Below are 22,183 nucleotides of genomic sequence, written 5' to 3'. Positions count from 1 at the left end.
CCACACTGTGCACACCAGGCGGGGAGGCCCCTGGGCTCCATCTCCCACTTTACCAAGGAACACTGGGATTACAGATGTAAGACACTTCACCTGGCTTTTTTAGAGGGTTCAGGGATGGACTCAGGTTGCCAGGTGCTTGAGGGAAGCACTTTTACACACTAAGATCTCACCTGCCCGGTAACAGGCTTTTTGTGTGTACAAGCGTTACACATGCTCTCCCATTCCAAGTCTGACAGGTAAGGGGCCTGGGGTGCCCAGACAATCTGCCTCTCCATGCCAGGGTGCCCATGGCTGAGGCAGCTGCTTCCCTCTACTCTGTCATTTCCCTCTCTTCTGACACGGTGGTATATCCCAACATTTTATTTTATTTTATTTATTTATTTATTTTTTTCTTTTTTCCAGAGCTGAGGACCGAACCCAGGGCCTTGCGCTTGCTAGGCAAGCGCTCTACCACTGAGCTAAATCCCCAACCCCTTCCCAACATTTTAAATGCAGGGGACACACGGCTGAAATGACTTATCAAGTGTGAGTGGAATGGTGGCTGGATTAGTGTGCAATCCACGTGCCTTTTTATGTATGGGTACATGCACAGACATGCATGTGAAGGCTGGTTGGCCACTGTCTTCTGTCGCTCTCTAATTTATTTACTGAGCAGGGTCTCCGCTGGACCAGGAGCTTACCAATTCCAGGTCATCCTGTTAGGGGATGGGGGAGGGTTGGGCAGACTGCAACAGCCACCACACCTGCCTGCTCTTTACAAGGGTTCTGAGGATTCAAACTCTGGTCCTAACGCTTGCTCAGCAAGCACTTTACCCACCAAGCCCTCTCCCCACCTTCTTTATGCTTTTATGACATTAAACCACAACAACAACAACAACAACAACAACAACAACAACAACAACAGAGCCGCCACCATATGGGGGCTGAAAACATGTTTCAGTGGTTAGGAACACTGGCCGCATTTCCAGAAGGCCCAGGTCCCATTCCCAGAACCCACATGATGGCTTATGACCACCTGTAACAACAGCTTAGGGAATCCAGTGACTTCTTCTGGCCTCCAAGGGCACTGCATGCATGAGGTACATAGACATACGTGTAGGCAAACACATAAAACATAAAAATAAATACAGAACAAGAGAAAAATTTAACAGAAAATACAAAAGTGGCCTCTTGATCATTACAGGACTGAGACATCGGCAGACTCTGGGTCTAAAAAGACTAGCCTGGAGTATAAGACCAGCTCGGGTCATTTCTTCCCTTTTTGTAGACTCAAGTTCTTATGTCCGAGGCAGTAACTTTATAACGCAAGGGCTATACTTGACCAAACTGTAGGAGCAAGCTAACCCAAACTCTCCCACGAAGTGATGGCTGAGATGAAAGGTCTCAGAAAACACTCTGGTCTCCAAGAACAAGGACTGGGCTTGTTTGGCTCCGGATCCTTGGCCACTTGGAGGTAGGCCGGCTGGTGCAGGCAAGGAGCAGCCAGCCATCTGCAGAGCTAAACTCTCCCACAGCAGTCCTGCAACAGCAGCTCGAGCCCGAGGGAGGTGAGCAAACTGGTGGGTTACTCATCTCTTCAGGATGGGAATGAGTGAGACAACGGCACAGCATCCACATCTGAAGGTTCTGAAGGTCTCTTCCCTTTAGAAATCCCTCTGCAGCCAAACACAGGCACTGAGAGAAACAGACATACTGCTTTTTATTTTGTGTCTCTGCTGATGGTTTTACCCCTCGGCTCTTCTACCCAGAGAGCTGTCAGGATAAGCCACGGAGGGAAAAGCTGTCTCAGACCTGGGCAGGAGCCGAGCTCTGAGGCTTGGAAACCCCGTGCAGCTAGCTGGCCAGCACCGTGACTCAGACGTGCTGGACGGGGAGGACGGAGCAGCTGCACAGTGCAGAGTCTGGCTTTCAGGAGAGCGATGCCCCATGGGGATTTGATTCAAGTTATTTAATCTTCCTGAGGTACAAAGATCCCAAGTTCTAGGCTAGTCTGGGCTACAGTGAGGCTATAGTACTTCAAAAGACACACTCTCACAATCTCCATCTCTACTGGGTAGCTTATGTTAACTTGATACAAGCTAGGATCGTCTAAAGGATTGAGAAAATGCCTCCTTAAGCCTCTAAGGCATTTTCTTATTTAGTGATGATGCGGGAGGCCCCCGCCCATTGTGGGCGGGGCCATCCCTGGGCTGCTGGCCCTGGGTTTTATAAGAAAGCAGGCTGAGCAAGATGGTAAGCAGCGCCCTTCAGTGGCCTCTGCATCAGCTCCTGCTCCCAGCTTCCTGCCCAGTTTGAGTTCCTGTCGTGATGTCCTTGGACGATGAACAGTGATGTGGAAGTGTAAGCCTTTACATAAACCCTTTCCTCTCCAACTTGCTTTTGGTCATGGTGTTTCCCCACAGCAAGAGTAACTCTAACTAAGATACCACCTGAGCCAGCTTCCTGTTCTGTAAGATACCTCAATCACACCAGCCTCAGTTCTTTCAGGCTTAAGTTGGGAAACAGATGAGAGAGCATTTGTTGAGCAGTCAGCAGATACTGCTGGTAGGAAAGGGCAGTGGGTAGACAAAGCCCTTGGTCTTAAGTAACAGCTACTAGTTACCTTTGCCTTTTTACACTAACTGTAGCAATGTCATTTCAGTACAATGAGTATTTGGGTGGCTACTAAGTACCAGAAGCTGCACTGGACCCTGGGGAGACACAGATGCTAGCCCTGTGCAGCAGGCAATGTGCAAAGGTTTCAGAGCAGGTCAGTATGTGGCAGTTTTTAAGGACTGCAGCTCGAACAGGATCTGCTTTGGCAGAAATGAAACATCTACTTTTCTAAGAAGTTTCTGAGCTCACACGGCAGACAATGCACTCACTTGAGGTGACAACTCAATGTTTTAAGTATGTCTAAGAGCAATGAAATCAACCTAAGAACATTCTGTACTCCCCACACCAACCCCGAGCCATTAACAGTCACCCACCATCTGTCACCCCCTACCTCCCCTGCCTCAGGTAGAGGCTGACAGGCTGTCTCTGCAGACTTACCTAACTGGCTACCCAGCTCAGGCTGGCCTGGGAACCAGGATCCTCCTACGTTTGCCCTGTCATTCCTGGCTCTTCAAGTGCTATCCTACTGAGCTCTGGTGCAGAGCATGCCAAGGAGCTGCTGACAGACACGCTTCCCCTTCACCTCAGACAAATGCAACATGGCTGAGCACAGGGAGGAAGAATGAAGAACCAGGCTCACTATACGGTTCCGGCCAGGACCTTTCGCCCATCCTCAGATGCTGTGAGCAGCTACTGCGCAGCTATCAGGTATGAATGACCAGCATAGGAAGGGCCCAGTGTCTGCACAGTGTGCTGGACACAAACATACACACGTGATAAAAAGACCTTTTTTGGGGGGAGGGGGGTGTCTCATACTAGTGGTTGAAAGAAAGGCTAAAGATAAACCAAAAAATTAAGATACATGCCTGTATCCGACCAAAAAGCGAAACAGAACAGAAGCAGAGGAAGGTGCTAGGGTGCCAGCACGGGTCAGAGGCCTGTCTGCCAGCAGAGGGAGACCTGAGAAGACCCATGGCCATGCCTTTCCTGAAGGATCGACTTCTAGGTGCCCCTTAGCTCTGACTCAGCAGCCATGGACCCCAGCACACAAAGGCAGCTGGGACCCACAGTTTGTAATCCCAGAACTAAAAGACTCAGGCCCATGAAAAAGTGATGGTGGGAGGAGACCTCCCAGGAGCCCACAAACAGCTATGTGTAGACCTGCAGCTCAGGCTGGGGTCCTGTCACCCAGTCCCAGCACCCATGACCCTGGCCGGGCCCTGGTGATGAGGTCCATATAAAGTGGGCCCTTTGCTGGCTCTCTGCAGAACCCACCACTTGCAGGTCTCCTCTTAGCTCTAGCATTGAAGGCAGCCAGCTCTCTCTCACACAAGCACCTGGCAGTCCTGTCATCCCTAAAGAGCTAGAAAAATGGGGCCCATCGACCCTGTGGCCCAGGTGCTCGCCTAATATTGTCTAACACTTTCAACAAGGATTTGTGTAGAGCTTATGACTGACAGTTCAACACCAGCTTGGAGACAGACTCTAGGCAATCAGTGGCCCCTTTGCCCTTTCCTACCCAGTAATTTATACAAATGGACTTGCATGGACAATCAATAAAAAAATAATGAAGAAGGCTAAGTGTCAAGCACTGACTGGTGGCATAAACGACAGGGCCCTAGCCTGAGGAAGTCGATATAACCCATATAAATAATGAGAAGCAACAGCTATCGATGAGATAGTCAGTGTAGCTTTGTATTATCTCATCTTTATAATATACATATTTCTGTTTTACACACAAAAAAGGAGGAGGGTCTTTGAAAGGATTAAGCACCCACAGAAAGGCTACCAGCTACTAGATAAAGGATGTCAGGCTGGTAATCTGCGTGGGCTTCAGTTCTTGCATCTGTAGAATGGTGCGATAACACAATACCCAAATGAAAAGTCACTGTTTGATTAGTTATCAAATCTGCAATCACTGGGGTTGTTCCCATTGCATAATAATGCCATTTTCTCCTGCCGTAGGCACAGGCTCCAGGCACGCCAGCAGATTTCCTTCCAAACATCCCCTGTCTGTTTCATGTGCTGGTATTTTTCTTTTATAAAGATTTATGTTTGCTTCGTGTGTGTACATACATGTGTGAGTATAGGTGCCTTTGGCTGCAAGAAGAGGGTGTTGGGCCCCTGAAGCTGGAGGCACAGGTGGTTGTGTGTTCTGGGAATTACGCTTGGGTCCTCTACAGAAGCAGGATGGGCTGAGCTGTCTTACTGACCCTGTACAGCAGCATTCTATCTCCAGCTTCTTAAGGCAGGGATATGGCCCAGTGAATGCTAGACCACGATCCTTGTCAGAAACTGGTCATTTTAATACTGTGAACCTACATAACAAAGCTCAAGGGGACCCTGCCATGCATTAGGAGGCTCTCTTCTGTCACTGCTCAGGACTACTTAACGGCTTGGCAGCTCCCTCATCTTCCCAATTCTTCCTTACCTGCCATTTATGGGAACGCTGCCAGCAGAGTGGGCCTCAGTGCCACCCAAGCTGCACAGGCTTATTGCTATTCCTGCTAATACTGGCTGAGCTCGCCTTTGCCAGTAAGTACTGGCAGGAACCTGTCCAAGCACAGTCAACTGTCCCCCGCCCCCAGGAAAAACATTAAACTTCACAGCTTCCAACTTGGAAGACTATAAAATGGGGCAATTTAAATGCTGGAACATTCTGAAAACTTGGGAGATTTGGATATTTGCCAAAGGGATAGAAACTGAGCAGTTCAAGGACACTGGGTTCTCAGAAGCCCCAAAGACAGGAGGAAACCGGGCCCTTCAACACACTGCCCGGGGCAGTCCGTGGTGAGGTCTCCCTGTGTAGCCGGATCCTCCCTTTGCTCACTAGTTTAGTTCCAGAAGAAAAACCAGCTGCAAGTTTGGGGTAGTTTGAAGGTTCACTTAAGAAAATGGGGGTGGGGGTGGGGACGGGGGCGGGGAAGGGATCGCGGTGCCCGCCTATAATCCCAGGAGGTAGAGACAGGTGGTATTGAGGTTAAAGGCCATCCTCAGTTACAAAGCAAGTTCAAGGCCAACTGCTGTTACAGGAGACCTGTCTCTAAAAAAATACATTTTTGAAAGGTCAGGTCCTGGGGTTCAATGTTGGAGTCTGTGTTCAACAGGCAGGAGGCTCTGGGCTCTATTCTCAGGGGCAAAAAAGGGAAGAAAAAAGTCCATCAATAGGTGAAAACTGTTATATAATTTCAGAAACCTCAGTCAAGGTTCAACATTTATAGATAAGTACTCCCAGAATCCACCCAGCATGACGGTGACATTTATTTTATGAGAATGATGGAGTGACTGCAATGCTATAGGCCAAACACAGGAGTCCTGTATCGGCCCACCGTCAGCCAGGCAGAGAGGATGGACGCCCTTTTCCTTTCCAGCACAGAGTTTAGAGGAGGAAACTGGGTTACTAAGAGGCTGTCTCCCACTCATGCTCCCAGGCCTGTTCATGTGGTGTACAGCCAGACCACTCTGCCTCTGTGCTCTCAAGGGGGTGGGACGCTGCCAGGTAAAGTGAGAGGCTGCCAAGGCAGAGCTGAGCCCATTTCCTTTCTCTCCAGCTACAATTACAGCTGTGCTGTGAGGAACGAGTTTTAGGAAGAAGCCTGGAGAACGGGGCCTCTTAAGTCCCTCATGGCATCACATTTCTACGAAACCTTATCTGCACTGGGCTTCAGGGAATAGGCGCACCAGTGCTGTGCGTTCAAGAGTTCCTTGATGTAAACACTGGGAAATGGTATTTATTCAAGGGAGTCATTTTCAAGCCTTTTTCTCTTTTTGTGGTTGTGGGGACTGAACTCAGGGCCTTGCTTGTGTGACTCAAGTGCTCTGCCACTGGCTAAACTCTCAGCCCTCAAACTAAAATATTATATATTTTAATTTATGCAGTGTGTGTGTGTGTGTGTGTGTGTGTGTGTGTGTGTGTGTGTGTGTGTAGGTCAGAGAACAACTCATCAGAATTGGTTCTCTTTTCACGATGTGGGTCTCATCATCAAGCTCCGTGGCACACACTCTTACCCACTGAGCCACCTGCTGGCTATAAACAACTTTTAGAGCGTCATTTTTTAAGATCTGTGTGTGCGAGTGGTGCTGGGATGGAACCAAAGCACGCTGGGGAAGCACCTTGCTGTCCCCTGTAAAGAACCCTACTGCGCTGAACAGGCGACTGTGACCTCCCCTTGCAGCGAGGGTAAGACACAAGACCCTGTCCCCAGTGGCCCTCTTGACTTTACTGAGGGCTAGGGGGCTTTGCCAAGGTGGAAGGATGCACTGGTTGAAAAGAAAAGTAAATGAGCATTTAGGCAAATAGCACACAAAGGATCAATGGTGGAGAAAGGGAAGTGGCGGACTAGAGGACCTGCTGCACTGTCACTGGTACAGCGGAGTGGAGTGTGGAAGAGTCCGAGGTGGCGGCCAAGTCAAGGACGGTGTGAGAGGCAGCAGCTTATGTGCGCAAGCTGCACACATGCAGACGTGACACGAGCCAGAGAACACTGCTGACAGGAAGACAATCTTCTTACTCTTAGGAAACACAAACTGGTGTGTGTGGCCTATCCGGGAGAACACAGTTCCAAAATAGGGGTGGGGTGGGGCGGGGTGGAGTAGGGTGGGGTGGGCAGTATGGTGCGTGCAGAGAACACCGTAGGCAGCAGTTCTCAAACTGTGATCCCTGGAGGAGCACTGGTTACCCACAGACTGGTTAGAGATACATGTGCTTGGGCCACACCCCAAATGTACTAACAGCTGTCTGGTACCGTAAACTCTCCCTGGGGATGGCCAGGGCATGTACTGTACAGACCTGAGTAGGAGAGCCCAGCAATCTCTATGAAGAGGTCTTCCTCGGAAAAGCTTTCTGGCAGCATGAGGCAGGCTGTGGTCACCGCGCTCTTCAGGTTTTTATCCAGGGCGGATCTAAGAGCTGTGTTCTCGTTCATGGACACGATCTTCACCTGGAAACAGCAGACTGTTCAGAAGCAGCACTGCAGAGGCAGGCGATGCTCAAACACTGACCGTCCCCTCTGCCTGCTGTCGGACATAAGCCCAGTGACTCGTGGCCAACAAGAAACCCCAGAGTCTTCTGCGGAACGTCAAAGTCAGAGAATTTGTGACACAGAAAATAGAAACCATCATTTCAAGGAAAGCAAAATCAATATTCTTATTTTAAAAATTATTTCATGTGCGTGAGTGTTTTGCTTGGCTGTAAATATGTGCAACGTGTGCGTGCTGTGCCTGCAGAGGCCAGAAGAGGGAGCCGGGTGCCCTGGAACTGGAGTTACATGCGGTTGTGAGGCCCAGAGTGGATGCTGGGAATCAAAGCCAGCTCCTCCGCAAGAGCAGCCAGTGCTTTTAACCACTGAGCCATCTCTCCAGCCCCTAACGCTCTGAAATGAGGAGACTCACCACGGGCTCTGGAAAGGGACAAGGGTCCTGGAGCAGTTCCACTTTACAAATTTATAATTTCATTATTCTTTCACTGACTGTGACAGCAGAACATGGCGTTTTACTTTTTATTTAGAATTTACTCTCTTCTTGTCCATATGAAACCTGGGTAGTTATATTTCATTATATTATTGCCAGAAACATAGATTTATAATTGACTAAGGGAAGAGAAACACAATCAGCTATAAAAGAACAATCGTGGGGCTGGAGAGATGGTTCAGCAGTTGGGAACACTTGCTGCCCTTCTGAGGGGTTCAGTTCCTGGCACCCGCATCAGGTGGCTCAGGGTGCCTGTACCTCCAGCTCCAGGGCAGCTGACTCCCTCTTCCGGCCTCCACAGGCTGACATTCACACATTTACACAAATAAAAATAATAAAAGGGAATATTGACAAGACACAGACTGGGTTTCAGAGCTGTCTAGAGTGAAGACGAGGCATTAACCACCCATGTGAGCTGAGGACCAACTACTTACTTCGCAGGACTCAAGTCCAGATTCAGATCTGCGCAGAGTCATCACAAACCCACAGTAGCCACACAAACCCTCGTACTCCAATGTACGAGGGCCTTTTCCTGCTGATGTGGCAGGAGCTGCCCCTGACTCCAAGTGCACTGCTCTGAGACCCAGATTTAAAGCCTGTACTTCCCACTACCATGACACACGAATCCCACAAGTTAGCTGGAAAGATGGAAAGAGACACTACATACAAGTCCAGGCCGAAGCAGGCCTCTGGATTTCTTGTGCACAGTATGACTTCCAGTGGTTCCCCCTTTCTAGAATTAATGACAGTTTATCTTCATGGTCTAGTTAGGCGGGCCCAGGAGAGCCCTGAAAATAAGTCAAACAACCCACCTCCCTGTTTTGTGTTCTCTCTCTCCCCCTGTCCCCCCCCACTCCCCAAGACAGGGTTTCTCTGTGTAGCCCTGGACTCACTTTGTAGACCAGGCTGGCCTTGAACTCAAACAATCTGCCTGCCTCTGCCTCCCAAGTGCTGGGATTACAGAGCGTCTCACTGTGTAAACTTGGCTGGCCTAGAAATTGCTATGTGGACCAGGCTGGTCTCAAAATTCAGAGATCCTTCTGCCTCTGCCTCTCGAGGGCTGGATAAAGGCAGGTGCCATCATGCTTGGCTCTTTGACTTTGGAGATACAGTCTTGTCATATAGCCCAGGTTAGCCTAGAACTTGTGTTAATACTGCCCCCCTCTGTCTCAAGCGTTGAGATTACAGGTGTGTGCTACCCAAGGTGGGGGCATTTATAACGTGCAAGCCTCATGTAAAGCAGGTGAGGCAAAGCCACCTGACTCAACACCATGTCTTCTGCCCTCATGATGAAGCGGTAACAGTCCCTAATTGAGCCTTTCGAGAACACTTGGTGAGTTTGGTATCGCTGCATTTGTGAGGTGGAATAAACAAGAGTCTAGGACAGCCACAGGCTGAGTGATGAAGGAACAGCAAAAACGAGGGTGAATGAAGCCTACGCTAGGCAAACCAAGTTCCATGTGTTTGGAGGTTCCCTTGTGGATTCAGTCAGGGATGAACTTCTCATTTTGATAGATGGTTATAACAAAAACTCACATTAAAAATTGCTACGTTAATTCTAGAAAACAAAAAACTGCTGTTTTCAGAGCTAAGGATGGATTAAGCCCAGGGTCTTCCACGTGCCAGGCACCTTATCCCATAGCCCCCCCATTTTCAGGTTCTAAAATAACCCCCTGCTCATCCCCTAACTCTCTTTACAATTTTACAATTGTGTGTGTGTGTGCACATGCACCCATGTGCACATCCATGGGTCCACACATGCCACAGAGCACGTGTGTAGTCAGAGGACAACTCGAGGGAGTCTGTTCTCTCCTTCTACCACATGGGTTTGAGGAATTAAACGTGTCTGGTACCCACAGAGCCATCTCACGGGCCTCTCGCTCCCTAGCTCGCTCAAACCTTGCATTCCATATGAAATCATGGCTCCAGTAATACAACCTGAGAGGAAACAGACCAGGTCTAGTCAGCTCCTGATTTGTCCCATGGTGCCTCTTGACATCCACACTGCCATTCGTACCCTCATCTTAATAGTGTCATGCTCTCTTTTGTGTACACTTGCATGGCTTTTACAGAAACTCAGTGAAATCAGAAGCTATTTTGGGATGTGAATAACTAAATGATGCAAAGAAATGAATAACCTTGGGCGTCTTTTCCTAGTTAACAAAATCCCACTTGTTCTCTAAGAAGGCTGCCCCGCTTGTGTTGCCTGAGAGCTGTCTGAGAGAAAAAGCGCCCTTACTCAAGGGGAAATGTGCCAATCTGGCTCCCCAACGAAAGGTGAGCTAGGACCTCGTCTCCGTAGTGCTGTTACTTGTTGTTCAGAGTGAAAAGCCAGCGAAGGCTTGGGGCCCTGCCAGTGAGGCCTGGGAAAAGAAGGAAGTCCTCGGATTTGTGAATAGCCGTTTGTACCTACTGGGAATACTCCGACCTGGACTGCACAGACGGCATTAGCAATCCCGACTGCAGAGGGGGAGGGCGACGCTTGAAGGGTCTTTCAAAGGGGAGATTTGTGAGTACCTTTCAAGCCAGGAAAAAAGAGAGGGTCACACGAGGGCCTCCAGTATAACATGGTGACAGGCAGAGACTGTTGGAAGTGCAGAATGAACTTTTAGCCTCAAGGATGTCAGACCTCTGCAGTCCTGTGATGCTGGGCTCCCACCAGAATGTTCCCATCTCAACACCAAGGCAGGTGCCTGCTCTAAGCGGTCAGTGCTCAAAGTCATGAGGGCTGGAGCCTCATCTAGCTGTTGGACCGTGGGCTCTTAGGACAACTGATTAGGTGGGGAGGGGGGTGTCCTAATTTTTATTCCTTCAGCATGCAGAGAGGAAACTTGGCTGCCTTCTGAGTCACTAGATGGATTGTTCAGTCTTTGCATTTTAAAGGTGAGATGCCTAAAGGCTAGCCCACGGTCAAGCTGAGCCAGCGGTAGTAAACCAGGCCTCCCACTCCCTAGTTTGAGTCTCTTGTACCGTTGGGTTCTTCCTATCCTCAGAATATAAATCCATAAAGCTACAACACTGCAAATACCCACCTAAGGGTAAACATTCTAAAAGCCACTTGATTTTATGCTTTACATAGATGAATTGTATGGCACGTGATTATTTTTTCCTCGATGAAGCTGTTGTTTTAGTTACTTTTTCTTTTTTTTTTTTTTTTGAGACTGTGTCTCACTGTGTAACCCTGGAGGGCTTGAATGCTAGGTAGACTAGGTTGGTCTGGAATTCAGAGATGCACCTGCCTCTGCCTCCTGAGAGCTGGGATTGAAAGCTTGTACTACCATATCTAGCTCCTTTAAACACTTCAAATTCCATGATTCTTTACTGGAAAAATATTTGTTGTATGGTTTGGGATATAACTCAGTGTTAGCCTTCTGGGTTCTGTGGCCTGCACTATGCCTGAGTGTGTGTGCGCGCGCACGTACACACACACACACACACACACACAGAGAGAGAGAGAGAGAGAGAGAGAGAGAGAGAGAGAGAGAGAGAGAGAGAGAGAGAGAGAAGGAGAAAGAGAGGAAGTGACTCAGAATTTAAAAGCTGTCCAGGAAATAAAAATAGATATTCTTTTCAACCATGAGGCAAGCTGATAAGAACTTTTTATTTATTTATTTTTTCTTGTGTTTTTTCGAGACAGGTTATTGCTATGTAATCCTAGCTCAGAGACCCACCTGTGCCTACCCCCTCAATGCCCAGAAAAGTGTAAGAGCCGTTTAATTTACAGTCCACCTGTTCTAGAAATGTCCATCTTTCCAAATCCTTCACGCTCCTTTTGAACATCTGCTAGTGGGTGAGAAATCTCCTTCAAGTTTGCAAGACCCAGACACGTTGAAAGCTTTAGACTGTATGATCTGATATGCCGCCTTTCAAAACAGAAAGAGGAGGAGTTCACACATTGCAGAATTCTTTCTTGAGACATTTGTTCATTTTTTTCTTGTAGAAGATGCTCAAGTGCCACAAGTATTTGCTGCCACCTACAGGTCAAAAGTTCGACTGTGGATCCCAGTGGGAGGAGGCTGGCAGATTTATTTTCACAGGAGTGGGAGCCAAGGGGAGAGGGGAGGGTGCCATCTTCAGTGATTTACTTCAAAATATTTATTCATTTTTAATGCATATGAGAAGTTTTGCTTTCATTATGAACACACACCACACGTGTGCAGGGCCCAAAGAGGCCAGAAGAGGATGTCAGAGCCTTTGCACAGCTGTGGTCCCCAAGCCCAGGACACATGCTCAGCATGTTTAATTCCCAGCACAACAAACAATCCAAGGCCATTGAGTTCAATCTGTGATTCTAAGACTAATTTAAAAATGTTCCTTAAAGGGCTGGAGAGTTGGCTCCACAGTTGAGAGCACTGGCTGCTCTTTAAGAGGACTCAGGCCCGATTCCCAGCATCCACATGGTGTCTTCCAACTTTCTATAACTCCAGTTTCAGGGGATCAGACGCGCTTTTCTGGCCTCTGCAGGCACTGCATGCATGTGGTGCATAGACATACATGCAGGCAAAACAGTTATTTACTTAAAATCAAAAAATAAATCTTGAAGTTTAAAGTATTCCAGGCAAAATATAGTACAGAGACAATTACGTTTTGGTTCAATCTCCTTTTATGTAAAAAATTATGGACAGCCAAGAATGCTGGGAGTAGCATTTTCTGAGTGTCTATAAATCACACACTTTGGAATGCCCATCCACAGATGGGCTCAGTCAGCAGTGTGGGGCACGCAGTTAGGTGAGAAGCGGACACGTGAGGACTGGGCGTGTTGGGTTAAAAGCCCTGTTCTTTTGAGCATACAAGCCTGCTTCCAGCTTCCAGCAGGGCAGGATCACTCTCTCCATTCTACAGATGGGTCAGCTGAGATTTAAAGACAAAAACCCAACTGTGTAAATTAAGCAACCGGGTAACAAGTGGCAGAACAGGGCGGGGCCCCAGGCTTCTCATTTCTCAGCCACTACTTTCCCATCAAGCTACAGAATTTGCAAACATTAAAATAAAAACCACCCAAATCAAACTCCAACAACCTTCAGGGGTCTGGGGATGTCACCCAGTGGCAGAGCACCTGTTGCTCATACACTTTAGATCGAGCATGCTGGTGCACACATATAGTCCCAGCTACTCCAGGGAACATGGCAGGACCGTGTCTCAAGGGAAAACAAAGCAAGAAACAGGAAGAAAGCTCGGGACAGAGAACGGGTATTTGCATGCTTTCATTTGCAGTCATTTCCTCAGTGTTGGGATTTGCTGGCTGTAGGACCTTGAAATGATCTGGCCATGAAACATAAAACTAGCTCTTAGGAGTATTTATGGGACACTGTCAGTGTGCCTGCTGCTCACGGACATTTAAAAATGTTTCTCCTGGGACAGGGATGACGATCAGTCAGCTGCTCAGTCCGCATCAGGCCCTGGGTTCCTATCCCAGCGCACACACACCCACCCGCCCACCACACATGTTCTAGCTGAAGTAGAGACGATAGCACACAGGGAAGGCACTGCTGTGTGTTTACTTAAGCATATACATGTGTAATATTCATATGCATGTGTAATAGGCACACATACGTGTCACACTGCTCCAAATACACCACTCTGTCCGGGTCGATGGGTGTGAGTGTTCAGCTGCATGTACGCATGTGCATCATTTGTGTGCCTGGGGCTGAGGTCAGAAGATGGCTTTGGATTCCCTGGAACAGAAGTTACAGATGGCTGTGGGTACCCATGTGGGTGCTGGGAACTGAACTCCAGTCCTCCAGAAGAGCAGCGGGTGCTCTCCGGCAGCTGCTGTTAGATCTGAGTGTGAGTGATTAACTCCCAGCCTTTTCTGAGTTACTCAGTCTCCAGCCCCTCTCCTTCCCGGCACTGGCAGGCCGGCCTCTCAGCACATGCTGGATAACCAGCCACAGCCTGAAGCTAAGCGGAGGCTCATCCGGAATCACCGGCCTGGGAGTGTGGCTCAGTGGCGACAGCCCGGCCCCTTCGTCCTATCCAGGAATTCCAAGGGTTTAGGAGCTCTCTACGAGGAGCCGGGACAAAGCCCATTATGTATCTTACATACTATTACATGCATGAAGATGTATGTGTACATGTTATGCATAACATTGCCTCTTATAGAACAGCATCACAGGGTGTCTCTTTACATGTGGGATGATGAACTTCATGGAGGGTAAGAGGACTCTACCTATATTTATATTTCCTGCAGTTCCATATCTATGAGCTCACAAAAATCAGTGAGGTCAAGTTCAGAGACAAATGGCTGTGCTAACTGTGGTACCCTGAAGGGCACAGGCTCACCGGCTTTTGGAGGCGTCCAGCGATGTACAGGTTATTCCAGTTCAGGAGGTCGTCAATCAGAGCGCCAGTGCTGATAACTCCATACTTGATAAGCTGTGAGAGAAGGCATGAGCATGTCAAAGAGAAAACTACCAGGCTGCTGCTCCCACAGGCAGAAGTGAGGAACCTGCTAAGGTCTTGCGCAGGAACAGGACACTCAACTCCTAAGCAACTTAAAATACCTACCCTTCAAAACCCCACACCTTGCTGGGTGTTGGTGGCGCATGCCTTTTATTCCAGCACTCAGGAGGCAGAAGCAGGTGGATCTCTGAGTCTGAGGCCAATCTGGTCTACACAGTGAGTTCCAAGCCAGCCAGGGATGCAGAGAGAAACCTTGTCTCAAAAAACATCACTACCACCACCAACAACAAAAAGGCCCCCAAACAAGGAAATGAAACAAACAAACAAACAAATAAAAAGAAAACCCACATCTCCATCAAAACTGCCCAAAGATTTAGTGTCAAGACTGACCTGGCTCCCAAGGTATAGGAAATGAGATGGCCAAAGTTTTAATGCATAGGACTGTTAAAGGCAGAACGGCTCTTAGACACCATCTACTATCACTCCTCAATGCTAGATCCTTCCAGTTGCAGAAATGATGATTTAGGTAATGTTCCTCATTTGAGAAATAAGAAACTGAGTGCTAGGGGCCAGTGAAAGGGCTCAGGAGGTAAGGCTGCGTACAGTCAATCCTGATGACTTGAGTTTGACCCTAGAACCCATAAGATGGAAGCGATAACTGAATCCTACCAGCTGCCTTCTGACTGAAACACACACACACACACACACACACACACACACACACACACACACACACAGAGTAAATCTTAAGAAATTCAGGTCCAGTGACAGTAAATGATATATCACAGTAATACTACACTAGCAGACTGTGAGCTAGGTCCTGCTGCTGGCCACAGTAGTGCATGCTCCTTATGTCCTGCTGCTGGCCACAGTAATGCATGCTCCTATGTCCTGTTGCTGGCCACAGTAATGCATGCTCCCTATGTCCTGCTGCTGGCCACAGTAATGCATGTTCCCTAGGTCCTGCTGCTGGCCACAGTAGTGCATGCTCCCTAGGTCCTGCTGCTGGCCACAGTAGTGCATGCCCCTAGGTCCTGAGGCTGGCCACAGTAATGCATGCCCCTAGGTCCTGCTGCTGGCCACAGTAATGCATGCCCCTAGGTCCTGAGGCTGGCCACAGTAATGCATGCCCCTAGGTCCTGCTGCTGGCCACAGTAATGCATGCCCCTAGGTCTGCTGCTGGCCACAGTAATGCATGTTCCCTATGTCCTGCTGCTGGCCACAGTAATGCATGCCCCTAGGTCCTGCTGCTGGCCACAGTAGTGCATGCTCCCTAGGTCCTGCTGCTGGCCACAGTAATGCATGCTCCCTAGGTCCTGCTGCTGGCCATAGTAATGCATGCCCCTATGTCCTGCTGCTGGCCACAGTAATGCATGTTCCCTATGTCCTGCTGCTGGACACAGTAATGCATGCCACAGGCCTGCTATCCCAGAGCCTGGTGGAATGCTGGGCTGCTTGAATCCAGGAGTAGTTTGCAGCCAGCCTAGATGACAAAGTGTCTTAAATAACAGACAACTGTAGTAGAAAGTTTTGGTGTCTTTAAAAACTCAGTAATATAAACATGTTTTTGTTTTAATCCCAGGTCTGGCTATGGGGCTGATTTAGATTGTCCATAGCTGCAAACTATTTGTCTCATTTGGGATCTTAGAGGAGCTCCTTGTTAGCTGCAGACAGCTTATTTCTGAGGAATAAATGCTTGAGCCCAGAGAGATGGAGGACTCTGAGAAAGAAGGAGGATGCTGGTGCTTCCCCACCCCCACCCTCCTCACCCCCAACCCCGCTGCTCCTGGTTGCTGTTGATGCAGTTTGACAAGAAGTTGGAGATATCCTGAAACAAAGATTGGACCTGCCCCAAGGAATCCAACGGCCCTAACCAGCAGGAAATAGCTAAAGAGAACTGTATCCTTTCCCTCCAACCTTCTTTCTCTACTACATGGTGTTCAGATGTTGGAAGAGACTGGTATGAAGAAGGGAGGTAGAGGAATAAGAGACCTAAATTAAAATTAAAATAGGAGAAAAAGATGCTAATAGACAATCAGACCTCAGAATTACAGCCTGGTCCTCTAATATTTTTTGCATTACTAAATATCAGAAATCCCCCCTCCCCCGGTCTCTCTCTTTCTCACTTTCTGAGACAGGATTTCTTGGTGTAGCCTTTGCTGCCCAGGCTGGCCTTGAACTCACAGAGATGCGTCTGCCTCTGTCTCCCGAGTGCTGGGATTATAGGCGTGCGCCACCACACCTGGTGTAGGTGTATAAATTCTTCTTCCATTAAAAGTTTTCACTGGCCTTCTCCCCACAGTGAATGTCAGTGTTGTTGCCGACTCTTTCAAATGGTGACAATTACAAATTAACATCCAAAGATGAAAACCCCCTTATCAGCACTAAGCACATGGCATTACAGATGAGGCAACTTCCACAACAATTTGTATAAACCTCCAGTGTGGATTTCCCAGTTTACTAAGTCTTAAAATTGTGTCAGCGTCTCAGGCTGTAACTATTTGAAACTGTAGCTAACAAATTTCAGTTAGAAAGTATAGCCCCTGTGGTACATAATCATGCACAGACACTTGGGGTTGTAATGTTGTTTGGAAATTACTAATCAAAGACAGGCTTGGCAGATTATTAGTTATGAAGAAAGAACCAAACTGCATGTCTGCACAAGAAAAGACGAAGTGTAACACCGTGTTGCTTCAGACAAGGGGCAGCTAGGAGGCCTCAGGGACACTGCAGGCCTGAAGTTCAGGGGCCTGTCATTACCGGCATGACCTTATGAAGTCCTGTCCCCTCTCTGAACTGAGGGTTCCTTCAGTGTGTAGGGTAGGCAGGTGCGCAGAGGACCAGAAAAGCTAGTGCATATCTGGGTGTGGTGGTGCACACTTTTAATTTCAGCACTTGGGAGGCAGATCTCTGTGAGTTCATGGCTCTAGCCTGGTCTATAGGGTTAATTCCAAGACAGCCAGGGCTACACAGAGAAACTCTGTTTCAAAAATCAAAACAAAGCAAAACAACAACAAAATAATAAAAATAAAAGAGAAAAGGCATGACCTTAGATTATGGCTGTATCACTGTGCAGCCGCATGATCAACCTTTACAGTCTAGACCTGTGGCCAATTGTAGGATCATTACGAGGGGTTGGGGGGGGGGAAGGGGGCTTGTCAAATGTGTAGAACCTCAGGTTCCAACCTAGACCACCTGAGTCTGGACCTGCATTTAACACGATCCCCAGGACACTCACACACCTGTAAAGGTTAGACTTCCCCAAGCAACTGGCATTAGTGTTGGCACAGGCAAACCCACAGGTCATCCCTGACCCCTATCTCCCACCTCCCCAGCAACCCTCTGAGAAACTAGGATGCTTTAGTTTAGTCTGACCCCTCCCCATGCTGGGGTAAGTGCTCTGTCACTACGCTGTACCACCAGTGCCTGTGCCTGAAGTGTTCTGTATAGCAGGTAGGGTCCCTGACATAAGACAATCTATCCTGGGGGAAATCCAAGCGTCCTACCTGCCCTCCAACATGCAACTCTCAAATCCCACCCACCTGCTGGCACCAAGAACTTCCCTTCCATCACATGACAGCACATGCACCCAGCCACCTGACACCTTCTTCACTTCCTGTTTCTCCTAGATGACATCACTCTCTACCCTGGTCCTCAGTGGTCCCACCATTACTCCAGACTTCCCAGACTCCAAGTGTGAATCCCAACCCCAGCCCCACTAAAGCAGTGTGGCCAACAGATGAAAACCTGAAAAGTAGGGGCTGGAGAGATAGCTCAGAGGTTAAGAACGCCACCTGCTCTTCCAGAGGTCCTGAGTTCAATTCCAGCCAACCACATGGTGGCTCACAACCATCTATAATGAGATTTGGTGCCCTCTTCTGGCCTCCAGGTATAAAGTAGTCATATACAATAAGTAAATAAATAAATAAATCTTAAAACAAACAAACAAACAAAAAACCTGAGAACTACTTGGCCAAAGGTCAAAGATGACATCAAGTCACAGGCAGCCATGTTCTTACACACCAGTCACAGCCAAGGGCAGACGCATGCTCCAGGTGTGCCTGTGCCTGGGTTTAAAGCTGGATGAGTGGCACACGCCTTTAATCCCAGCACTCAGGAGGCAGAGGCAGGCGGATCTCTGTGAGTTTGAGGCCAGCCTGGTCTACAAAGTGAGTCCAGGACAGCCAAGGCTACACAGAGAAACCCTGTCTCAAAAACCGCCCCCCCCCAAAAAAACCCAACCCAAACCAAACAAACAAAAAAACCCAAAAACAAAACAAAGAAAGCTGGACGAGGTGTGGCTGTTCCCTGAGAATGTGGACATACGTATTTCCCTGGGATTTTGCCACCAAATTACAACTGCCCAGCAAAGGCCAAGCCCTGAAGGACTTACCTTCCCGTCACACATGATCAGCGGGTTGAAGTAGACCCCAGCACCATAATTACTCTGGACAGATGAGATGATCCTGGGCCCCAAGAGTTTGAGGAAGGAGTAGTGGCTCCAATTCTTCTTCAGGTTCTTTGCGTGCCAGGCGATGGGGTCATCTACCGTGAATACTAAGTCTAGCATGGGATTCTAGGAAGGGAAGGAACAAAGAGTTCAGCACTCCTCACTTAAGAGAAAATACCGAGGAAATAACAGAAAGTTCCATTAAGTGCTAAAGTATCACATTTCATGGTCAGAAGAGCCAGGGCTGTCATCGGAAACCTGAGCAGGCCCCACAGAGTGATGCTAACTTGGCTTCCATCCATCCAAACAGCACCGCCACACACTACTCACTTACTGTGTGTCGTGGTGCCAGCACTCGTCTGATCGCTAGACACACAATGAGTCACTTTGTGCCCAAAATGATCCCACAAGGCAAGGATGCTGTTCCAATTGTATAGGAAAGGGAACGAAGGGCCAGGGAAAGTGCTTTGCCCAAGAGTGTGGAGGCCAGGGAGACCTGAGGGGAGGTGCCTCAGTGGTTAAGAGCACCCGCTGCCTTTGCAGAAGACCAGGGTTTGATTCCCAGGCACCCAACATGGTGGCTCACAACCACCTCTGACTCCAGTTCCGGGGCATCGATGCCTTCTTCTGACTTCTGCGGCCACTAGGACCACTGTTATGTGGTCCACGTACATTCATGCAGGTAAAAATACTCATGTCCATAAATAAATATTTTTTTAAATAGCTTAAGAAATCATTAAGGAGGGAAAAAAAATAGTTATGATGGGTTTCAGGGCAGAGAGCTCAAGAGCCTACCACTAAAGATGGACACATTAGGCCTCAGTTGACTCGACGCAGGAACACGCAACGCACTCAGAGCCAACTGGATCTAGCGAAGGAAGAGGACCGATTTTTTTCCTTAGGTGTGACATATGCGAGTTCTGAAGAATGTGAGGGAGGGACCACCGCAGGGAGGAGCAGGGCAAAAGGTAGTCAGTTTAGAGGACACTGTTCCCCACAGGCCGGTCAGCCAGGCGCGCCCCAGGACCTGCAGTCTGATGCTGGTGTAACAAACATACTCACGGAGCACTGAGTGAGATCAGGGTGATCTTCCCACCCTAACGGACTTCCCCGAGGAGCCGAATGGAGGGAGCAGAGGCTATGAGGAAACCAAATGGCATACTTGGCTAAGGCACTGGCTGAGCGGGAGAATACACCAGACTTGTCGGTGTGAAGGCAGAGAACAGAAATGAAGGATCCTTCAGCTCAAGGGAAAATCTCACTGAAAACTCACAAGGTGGCTCGGAGGCGGCCAAGGAGGCTGTGGTCTTCCCAGGATAGTCTCAAACCATTGCTAATAGTGGTTAAGATTTGGAAGTGTGTGTGTGTGTGTGTGTGTGTGTGTGTGTGTGTGTGTGTGTGTGTATGTGTAGATGCACGAATCCATGTGTTTGCAGGCCGGAGGACGCCGGTTGATGCTCTCAGGTGTCACCTGCCCTGTTTTTGTTTTGTTTTGTTTTTTGTTTGTTTCTTTCTGAGACCGGGTCTCTTACTGGCCTGGAGCTTGCCACAAATGCTGGGAGCCAGTAAGCCCCAGAAATCCACCTGTCTTCTCTAGCTTGCTAAGGTTGGGATTACAAGTGTGTACCACAACGCCAGGCTGATGGACAATTGTAATGATCATATCTATGAAGTAACTGGATCACAACAGCCCACAATTTCTCATACGCTCATAATCCATACTTACTCACATGCAGCCAAGTTAGAGAAAGCAGGTGGGATACAGAAGACAGTTAAGCAACACCAGGCAGCGAACGTTAACAGGGAGACAGATCTGACCAGGAGCTGGACGCCCTACTGTCATCTGTACACTGAATTCTGCAGACCATGGTGAGACTTGTACTGCTGTTTTCAGTCAACTCTGGAGCAACAGGGCTCAATTCCAACTTAGACTCCCGTTAAATGTGTCAAGGAGCTGAGTAAGTGCAGCGCCCCTGCCTAGCCTCTACGCCAGCCAGCTCATCAGCTTCTTGACGTCCAGAAATCATTCTGTATTTTCTCCTTATCTTTAGATGTGATTTTTTTTTTCAAACTTGGCTTCTCCTTAGTGTCACTGCGAGAGTCCTAAGCCAATGAAATCAATCTCTGTAGAGAAAACCAGTCTTTGAATTTCTAAAAAAGCTCTGGAAAATTCCAATGACGACAGCTGAAAACACTTAAGTAGGGCCTGCTACTTTGTTTTCCCCTTCCCACCCACGTGGTACAAGGAGAGAAACAACTCCTTCAAGTCGTCCTATGACCTTCAAGTGTGTACAGTGGTGCGTGTGCACTTGCCACATACATACTTGCTGGGCGTGGCAGCAGGAGCCTTTAAAGCCAGCCCCGTGAGTTCCAGCCAACCCTGACTTGGAAAAAGGCACAAATTCAGCTCACACCTTAGGGACACTTTGGAAGAACGGACATTTTATTAGTTGGCTCTTGGCGTGTCGGGGCTCCGCGGGGATGGAAGGGACACCAGCACCAGTGAGGGCGACCAGATACCAGGCCTGCGGCGGGAAGACAGGGGCCTGGGACTCACCTGCTGGTGTGCACTGGGTCCCGCCTGGCGGTACACCGCGGAGCCGTAGGCGAAGGCCAGGCTCAGGTCCTCCGGGAAGTGAGCCAGGATCCGGCGCAGGCCCACGCCCGAGCTCTGCAGCGCCTGCAGCGCCATGGGCGGGAGGGCCCGCCGGTAGGGCAGAGGGAGCAGCGCCGAGGCCTCGCTCCCAACTCTCGGTCATGCGGACCGCGCTTCCGCCTCGGCCCCGCCCCTCCACGCACTCGCGCTTCAGAGCAGGCGGCTGGCGGCCTGCGAGGAGGCTGAGGCTCCGTGGCGCCCCCTGGCGGGAGGAGGAGCACGCTGCAGTTCCGTCCTGAGATTGCTAACCTGCTATGGAGCCTTGCAAGTCCTTTGTAGCACTCAAACCATGCATATATGGCATAAGGGTTTTGTTTGTTTGTTTGTTTGTTTTTTGAGACAGGGTTTCTCTGCGAAGCCCTGGCTGTCCTGGAACTCGCTCTATAGGTCAGGCTGGCCTTGAAGATTTTTATTTATTTATTTATTTATTTATTTATTTTAAAAAATTTGAGATAGGATCTCACTGTGCAACAGGCCTGGAATTTTCTATGTAGATCAAGCTAGCCTCAAACTCCCAGTCATCCACCTGCCTCTGTTGCCCAAGGGCTTGGATGAAGACATGAGCTGCCACATTCACAACATTGTGCATCTCCAGAACTAAGCTGTAGATT

General features: G+C 48.8%; 1 protein-coding gene across 2 annotated transcripts in view; it reads right to left on the bottom strand.

Moving 5' to 3' along the window:
• TAMM41 (TAM41 mitochondrial translocator assembly and maintenance homolog) overlaps window positions 1-21,715 on the bottom strand; it is a 38,418-nt gene extending 16,703 nt beyond the window's left edge. The window contains exons 1-4 of one of the 2 annotated variants that reach the window (XM_084765241.1): window positions 21,474-21,715; window positions 18,860-19,042; window positions 14,347-14,439; window positions 7,385-7,535 (exon numbers count right to left, since the gene is read on the bottom strand). In XM_084765241.1, the coding sequence (XP_084621367.1) occupies window positions 7,385-7,535; window positions 14,347-14,439; window positions 18,860-19,042; window positions 21,474-21,608 (562 nt within the window). In that variant the 5' untranslated portion in view covers window positions 21,609-21,715. The remainder of the gene's footprint in view (window positions 1-7,384; window positions 7,536-14,346; window positions 14,440-18,859; window positions 19,043-21,473) is intronic. The other variant, XM_084765240.1, reaches the window with a different exon arrangement.
• Window positions 21,716-22,183: the final 468 nt, after the last annotated feature.

This window comes from Acomys minous (assembly GCF_964271855.1).
Source record: "Acomys minous genome assembly, chromosome: 17".
NCBI classification, from domain to species: Eukaryota; Metazoa; Chordata; class Mammalia; order Rodentia; family Muridae; genus Acomys; species Acomys minous.
This window is presented reverse-complemented; position numbering and strand designations above follow the sequence as displayed.